The sequence below is a fragment of the Heptranchias perlo genome, chromosome 12 (genome assembly GCF_035084215.1).
Source record: "Heptranchias perlo isolate sHepPer1 chromosome 12, sHepPer1.hap1, whole genome shotgun sequence".
Taxonomy (NCBI): Eukaryota; Metazoa; Chordata; class Chondrichthyes; order Hexanchiformes; family Hexanchidae; genus Heptranchias; species Heptranchias perlo.
This window is the reverse complement of record NC_090336.1, coordinates 40,592,328-40,601,199: the sequence shown is the minus strand read 5'-3', so window position 1 is coordinate 40,601,199 and position 8,872 is coordinate 40,592,328. Positions and strand designations below refer to the sequence as shown.

The window sequence follows — 8,872 nt, the reverse complement described above, 5'->3', positions numbered from 1 at the left end:
AACTTCAACCATCTGCAATTACCTTACATATTGTGCACTGGTTTAAAGAAATACTGCAAATTTTAGTGATACAAACTACCAATGGTACAAATGACATAGTCCCACTGCTTTTAACTGTAAATTCCTTTCTAGCTGGTACTTTGCTTGCAATCAATGTACAATAGTGCATTGCAATCAAAATATATGCCGTCATTTACCCTGTCCAATGTAGCAGTTGTTCATGAAAGTGAGCTATAGTCAGATAAAATAAAGATAACAGGAAAATAGTTTACTCATAAATTTAGACACTAAAGCTGAAACTTCAATACAACACATATACTGATGTTGCTCACACATTGCTAAGAGAAGATAAAATTGAATATAGATGTATGATTTGTAACTGTATTACCCCTTTCCTAGCATATTTGGTCAAGATCATCTTGTAACACTCCAATTTTCTGATCATAAACATCCCTCTGCATGCAAGCATATCATAACTGCTGTTGCAGCACCGCCACCCCCATTCCCCCTTCCTGTTTTTAGTCCATTTTTGTGTCAGCTTTGGCTGTCAGTGTAAATGCAAGCTGTCAGACTACTCAGTGTCATTGACGTGATAGCAGCAATACTGCAGGATTACCACTATGCCCTCATAACATCAAATTCATTAGTAATTTGCAGTTAATCACTAGGAAATTCTATTGCCTGCCTAAGCTACCAAATCGTCAATACTGCATGCAGTATCTTAAGACTTCAGGGAGATGTTGAAGGAATCTGTATTGAGTTCTAAAACAATCCAACAAATCCACAAAAGGCTCTTGCAGTTTTACATAAATGACACTGAAGTGTTTGATTTAATGTCTGAGAATTTCTCAGTTACTTATGTGAAAATGATAAAATTGATGACAGAAGGAAAGCAAGATCAGAACTTCAACAATCACAGCCCTTGAATAGTAAACAGCTGTTGTAGAAATATACATGCAATTCATGATGGATAATGGAGTCCTTGACATTTGAAGCTAGCTTTTTGAAATCAGACATAAATGGCCACATCACTTCTCTGATGCTGGTTTGTTAGAAGGTAATGCAACTTTGGCTTTACCACTTTCATCACTGGAAACACAGCCTCACAGAGGCAAGCACAAATAACTTTGCTTGCAGATTTATACGAGTGAGACTGTTTATTTTTGGAAGCCAAATCCTAAGCAGATGCCAATGAATCATATGATTTAAAATATTTTTCCTTTCTACATTCTCTGCACCATCTCCAAAATTGTAGTCCTTTGATCATTGCATGACCCATGAGATCTGAGCCAATCTGCAACAGATCAATGAGAAAGTCAATGACAGGCAGCAGCATTTGAAACCTGCAAATCTGTCAAAAGTTTTCACAAATCAATTCCAGGAATTTTGCAAAATGAGACTGATGACTCAGGTCTGCTTCTAGATTAATGAACTGTCCATCTCTCTTGGAACAAGTAGCATTTCCCTAAATAACTATCAATTTTTTTCACTGAACCAATCATGCCTGAATCCATTTCATGGCACTTGAAACCACAGATTCATATGGTAAAATGGTCTGTAGTATCCTTTTTAAAAAAACAAGGTCAAAAAACACACAGCATTAGAAAGCTGAGGATATTCATGGCTTCTCTCACAAATTGAGGGGAGGGAGACAAATATGCTATAAAATGCCTATTGATGGATAAAGCATTGATAAGCTTAGGCCTTCCAGTTAGTTGTGAGGTGTTCCATTTATACCTTTGCAAGCAAATATTCTGAGCTACCAGAAACTTCTTCAGCACTTGGCAAGAAACACCAAAAACTTTTTTCTGTATCAGCGTGAGGATTCCTTCCATTGCTGTCCTACCACAAGCAAATAAATACAACAATTTAAGATGTAGGTTATGTTATTTGGCTCATCTAAAGCTCTAGAATAAAAATCATGCATCTTCAATTTGTTCAGGAACTGCTGAAATAAATTCTCATCCAGCTACTCATATCTTTGAGAAATGTTATTTGCTCTGAGTTAAACACTGCCAAGTGCTATGTGGATTTCTTAAGCAGTGCTTACTGTCCTACATTTTAATTGCTGAAAATGTTGCCATTCTTGAATGCTTTTTTATGTTTGATAAGCAACTGAAAATAAAGCCTTATTTTCTCTGCTCTGGTCCTCTGCTCACCAAGCTGCTGCTGGTGAGTAAAAATGAGCAGAGCACATTGTTTCCTATTTTGCTCTTACGGTTGGGTAATGTGGGTGAGCACATTGGAGTAACTGCAATGAAACATGGCTCCGATTAGGGATAATCAAGGATTTACAGCTAAAGCAATGGTGAGCAATAAAAAAGGCTCAGCTTCATGCAGTACATAAGCAATCTGCTGAACACCACTGTTCTAAGGAAGCACAATATTCTGCAATGTACAGGATAATGTAAAATAAACCATACTAATATTACTCACGTTCCAGGCAAAGTTCCATAAACATTCTACATCAGTTTCAAATATACATTGTGCCACTTCCAAGAAACCAAATGTGGCTTATCATTTCATAGAGCTAATTAAATCACAGTCACTAGTACTTCAGCGAGGATGTCATCATACTTCAATGGTAACAAAGCACATTGGCTGGTGACTAGCATGACATTTGCCATCAGCAACAAAAGCACAAAGCTAAGAGAAAGAAATAAAGTTGCCTCATTAATCTCCACTGTATAGTACTTTTTTTAAAAAGCACAGATATATGGGAATGATTTGAAAGTTACAATTTTATCTCAGGGTTCAAAGAGCAATTATAAACTGTGTTTACGTTTTATGTCATTATCTGAACTTCTGGGTGAGAATACTTCTTGGGTATCAATTATTCTCCATGGGAGAGTTCCTTTTTTTAAAAAAAAAACTTATATTGACTTTTTTGTTAAAATTACTGACAGGAGAAATTTCACCCTGTACGCTACATATACTAGACAGATAATTTCTCTGTAATCGGGCGATTATGTCTCCATGAAACTGTATAATGAGATCACAAGGCATTAATATTCTTTAGTTAACATCAGTGAAGCATCAAGAAAATGGGGTAACACAAAAACATCCAGCATATTCGCAGAAAGTTGCTGTTACCACAAAAGGTGACCAACAACAGAAATAAAAACAAACCTATATAACTGGGAACAGGAATGTCAGCTTTTTATCTTTGTGAACCATCTAGGTACCTGCCATTGAGCTTTACCTCTTACGCTGAAAGGTTAAATGAATGTTTACATTTAATTTATAAATATCTCAAACTGCTGATTTGATGTACCCATCAATGAGAAAGTAGTGCTATTTCTTTTCCATGCAACTTACTCCTATGTTTCTTTTTTTTTATAAAAACAAAATCAGTTTCTGAGTAGAAGTGGGAAGAAGGAAAGAAATTTATGCACATTTTTGTATTGTAAATACCAATACATGTCTAATAGGATGAACTTGTGCTCTGTAGCACAGAGACTAATAAAAATGCATCATACGTTAATATGAAATCCTTCTGTCTATTTTAATGATTTAAAATAAGAGTTAATGCCATTAATAAAACATGAAACAAATTTCATAAGAACACATTAATGCATTTGTTAATATTGCATAGCATGATTTCAACCCATAAATGTTCTTTTTGGGATTGAAAATTTCGCTCCCAGATTTTGCTTCAACCAAAAGTAGACTGCACCATGAAATGGCAACTGCATTATGAGTCAGAATCTTTTAGCTCTGCTGCATTAAATTCTCCACTTTCTTTCTGCTGTTTTGACAAGGCAGAAATGGTTTTAAGTTCAGCTTCAGTGTATTTGGGCTTGAGATAGACACAGTCATAGTCAAAATCTTCATCCATTGTGAAAGGCTGGACTTCATCTGTCAATACCTGATGAAAAATAAAGAAAAGCACATTTTATGCTGACAGCTTATTCAGGGGAACATGATCTTGTAATGCCACATATCACAGGATTTTATGTTATCATATGCCAAGCTGTCAAAATTTGGATACCCCTGAGTCAACATAAAACAGTGCTGAGCTTACCGGGAGCAAAAATACCATTTTTAGAAATCACAAGCAGTATAAAACCACTGTGCACCCCCATATTTACATTGATCACTGGAACTTCCTAAGAATCAAACTAATGTCTAGAGAATATATTTTTGCCTCTTAAAAACTCTTATATCAGATAAGATATAAGAACGCAAACAAAAACACCTACATTCCTTTAGAAAACTACAAACTGTTAGGGAGAAGGCAGGAAATATGATATTTGGAATGTACCTTAATTCAAAAGATGATAAGTATTACATCCGTACAGAGTGCAGGATACAGTTTATCTACAAAGTATTTTGAATTTGAAGTGTTCAGGCAGGTAGAAGCAAATGCAGTTTGGATTTGAGTAGTATCCAAGTTTAGCACTCAGTCAGAGTAAATCAGTAGACCACATAAAATATGGTCTGTGGGTAATAACAATGCAGCAAAGAAACAAGCTATTCTACAGCAGTGTAAAGCCTTTAAAATATTTTTCAAAGGTCTTAAATAATTGACATACCTGGTCATGTGTTTTATTATTAAACTCTTGAACATCTGGATTCACTTTGAAGTCAAGTGATGTGTGCTTACATACATAATGAGAATAATCTGCTGGGGTCTCCTCTTCTATTTCACCTGGGAGTACCTCTAGCCCTGGATTCAATGAACAGTGACAGATAATAACACAAGCTGGAAATGTTTATAAATATTTAAGCAGGGCCAAAATTTGGCTAACATAATATAGAAATGAGAACATCTAAATAAATCCAATGGAAAATCACTGTACACTATAGGAGTCAAACTTCTATCTTGTGAAAGACAATTACTATCAACATAAATGATTACCTATTAAAAGAAGCCTATGAATTCTCACCTAACACCATTTTGGAAGCACTATTACCAAAGGACTGCAGGGGTTCAAGGAGAAGGCCCACCACCACCTTCCGAGGGCAATAAATGTGGCCTTGCCAGCATCGCCCACATCCCGAGAACAATTTTTTTTTAAAAACTGGAATTGACCAATTGATGATTAATGCTGTACCCTCACACCACAAAAATAACCAGCACTTCAGTTTTAGGTTTAGTCGCTGAACTACCAGACCTCTCTTTATTCAACATATTCCTTCAATCCTACTTATATTCAGTAACTGAAATTTGTTGAAAGCTATTTCAGGGTGGCAAGGTGTGCATGCCATAGCATGCTGCAAACCTCCAACACACTGTGTACTGGGGTAGGAGGACTCTGCTCACCCTTGCAATTCCTCACAAGGCAAGTTCAGAATATTAGTCATGCTGTCAGCAAGAGAGTGGCATATTCTCACAAGGATTGAGGAAAAATATGTAGGCAAGTTACCTTAGGGCACACTCACAGCCAGCTACAGAACAATATTGGTAAGAAAACAAACTTGCATACATATAGCATCTTTCACAACCCCAAGACATCCCAAAGCGCTTCACGGTCAATTAATTATTTTGGAAGCGCTGTAATGTAAGGAAACACAGCAGCCACTTTGCGCACAGCAAAATCCCACAAACAGCAATGAGATAAATGAACAGATTTTCTGTTTTAGCGGTGTTGGTTGAGGACACCAGGAGAACTCCCCTGCTCTTCCTCAAATAATGGGATCTTATAGGTTCACCTAAGAGGACGTAATCTCCTATCCTAAAGATAGCACCTCCAACAGTGCAACACTCCCTCACTACTGTACCGAAGTGTCAGTCTAGATTGCGTGCTCACGTCTCTGGAGTGTGGGCTTAAGCCCATGACCTCCTGACTCAGAAGCGAGAGTGCTACCTCTGAGCCAAAGTTGACACTAGAATACTTTGCTATACTACAACATTTTAGTGATCTGCGTTCATGGATCTCTAAATTTCTTTGAATCTCCATTGTTCCTAGCTTTTCACTATCTAAGAAAGCCTCAGATCCACCTATTCTTGGTCCAAAATGGATGATCTCACACTTACCTGCGGAATGAGGGGCGGGTTGGTCACTAAAACCTTTGAAGGAGACTGCGGGCCTCCATTTTGTGATTTTAGCCTCTGGAGGCCGGGATTACCGGGCCTTCTCTTTCATGCTGCATGAGAGGAGGCGAGAAGGCCCGAAACTGCAGTTAAGTGCCTTTCTGGCACAGCTTGTGGGCCCGGAGGAGCAGGAGTGCCTCCAACAAGCCCTGCAGTGCCCCCTCCAACGATCGTGGACCCCTCCCCCCAATGATCAAGGACATCCCCGCCAAAGATCATGGACCCCCCCCCACCAATGGCCCCTGATCCCGACGCAACCCCCCCCGACCCCTTGGTGACTAACCCCCCAGTGACTGATACCCGATCGCCCCCCCCATGACCCCCGATACCACCCCCTCATGACTGACTCCCTCGGTGACTGACCTCCGCTGACTGACCACCCCCCACCCCCCTCCCAAAGACTGACTCCCCCCCCAATGACCACCATACTCCTCAGTGCCCCTGTGCCCCCCTATGCCCCCTCCCCCCCATCCATACAATCTAAGACTTACCTGAAGACTTACCTTTTCATGTCCTCTTTCTTGCTCTGCTCCCGTCCTGTCAATCAGGCCAGCCTGTCCGACCGCAAAAAAAAAGACGCCCTTACATCCACGATTTGACATCCCCGCCCCCGTCCCGGCTCCAGCCATTATGCCTACCGCCTGTCTTCGACCACCTAACCACTCTCCTAACCCAGGTCAATAATTTGCCTTCAATTCCATGAGCTTTAATTTTAGCTAACAGTCTCTTATGTGGAATCTTATCGAATGCCATCTGGAAGTCCATATAAACTACATCCATAGACAGTCCTCTGTCTACTACTTTAGTTACTTCCTCAAAAAATTCAATTAGGTTCGTTAGACCAGGCATAGTTCATCAGTGTGTGAAGCAAGAGAACTGCTGTAAAATTACATTAAGCATGATATGGAAAAAAAAGCTGGAATAAAAATATTAAAATATATTGCCACGCAATCCTTCAGGATAAACTTTTCTTCTTCATTCTCCCTCCCAACCCCTGAAAGTATCATCAAAAACAACAAAAACAGTTCCCTTCAGCTTTATAGGAACTGCTAAATGGAGGAAAAAGTGCAATTTTAAAGTAATACACTGAATTTCCTTTTTCATGGTTCTAATGCAAATCTTGTACTAATACAGTGCAAAAGCAATATTAAAAGGAGCGGAGAATAGCTCCCTGTTTGGATGTTGTGTTATAATTTGAAATTAATGGGAACATTTCACAGATAATGTCATCTAGCCAAGGGTGCATTCCTCCCAAATTCAATTTTTTTTTAGATGGGGAAGGCTATGGGAAGAGAAACAGAAGCTATTTGTAAAAAAAAAATATCTCACTTTAACATGGTGACATGACTAGCTTTCATTTGGTATTATCTCTATGGACCTTGTGACATTAACTACCTAGTTTAAAAAAAAGGGGGCTAAAACAGAAATGGACTGCAGGATGTTGATATCAGTGTCCCACACTAATGCCTGCAGTTTGTGTTAGCTTGCATTGCAGTGATGATGATGAATGTTCCTGGAAAACAACTGAATAAGGGAGAAGAAATAGGCACCAAAATTGTTAATAATCAGACAGCATACCAGTTTTGTTGCTGTTTTCTCAATGACGTGGTGCTGCACTGAATGTCTATGAGTTGGGAGGTGGAAGAGATAAGTTAAAATATCAGGGCTATCTGGTTTTATTATGGATCAGGCAGGACTGGTTTAAGTATTATTAGTTGCCAGTCAAGCCACAAGTTGGCACAAATGAAAACACAGCAAAGGCAGTATGCGCAAGTATACTCCCCACCAGTTGCCACAAGTTATGTTTGGAGACATGAGTGGCTCATTTACCCATGCTACCAGGTGATGGAGGTAAGAGCCATTGAACATATGGAAGGAAAAAATGTTGAATGAATGTGGGGAAAGAATAAAGTAAAATTAAAACATCAGAGCTTCATATTCTCCTGACAAAAAATATTCCTCACCTACTCTTCAATACTACTGTGAACCAGTCCATTTCAGGAGGGGGAAGATAGTTATGGTGAAGTATTTTGTTGCTATTTGCCTTAAGTGATGCTATAATATTTGATGTATGCATGTTGTATGAATTATTAGATTGTGCTATGAATGCACAGAAAAGATTAATGACATTAAATTAATCCACGGAGGTTACGAAGCTTAACTATACTGTCGTAAATTGGGTCATATAGCCAATCAACTACTGACTATGGCTTTGCTCATTTTAACAGGAAACTTACAGAAGACAGCAGTTTAAAAAAATGCAGGCAATTCATTAACACAGCTACACAATTATGCAACAGAGTCAACGTAGGGACTTAGCCTAAGATTATTCAAAACAGAATGTGTGCTTTGCATGCACTCACTAAAGAAAGCAAGAAATAAAGAAAAAATTTGCATCTATATAGCGTCTTTCACTACCTCAGGACGTCTCAAAGCACTTTACAGCCAACAAAGTACTTTTGTAGTGTAGTCACAAAACTCAAAACACTTCCTGACACCAAACGCATAAGTCCGTTTTGATCCGAAGTAGCTTTTGAGCTCATGGTCATTATATAAAAATACTGTACATCTTTGAATATTGCAGCTAGAGTTCAACAGAGAGATGACACTAATCTTCTTACAAGTAGAATATGGAAAATGAACATAATCCCCAATGATGTTCATATTCCACAATAATAATGTTTAATCACAAATTCCATTTAGAAAAAGGATCGCCATATCTAAGGGAATCAAGGGAAATGGGAATGGGGTGGGAAAGTGGAGTTGAAGTAGATCATCAGCCATGATCTTATTGAATGGCGGAGCAGGCTCAAGTGGCTGTATGGCCTACTCCTG

General features: G+C 38.7%; 1 protein-coding gene across 1 annotated transcript in view; it reads right to left on the bottom strand.

The window, feature by feature from the left end:
- Positions 1-803: 803 nt before the first annotated feature.
- Positions 804-8,872, bottom strand: part of iftap (intraflagellar transport associated protein) — a 79,139-nt gene continuing 71,070 nt past the window's right edge. The window contains exons 5-6 of the mRNA XM_067993526.1: positions 4,536-4,669; positions 804-3,868 (exon numbers count right to left, since the gene is read on the bottom strand). Of these exons, the coding sequence (XP_067849627.1) occupies positions 3,695-3,868; positions 4,536-4,669 (308 nt within the window). The 3' untranslated portion in view covers positions 804-3,694. The remainder of the gene's footprint in view (positions 3,869-4,535; positions 4,670-8,872) is intronic.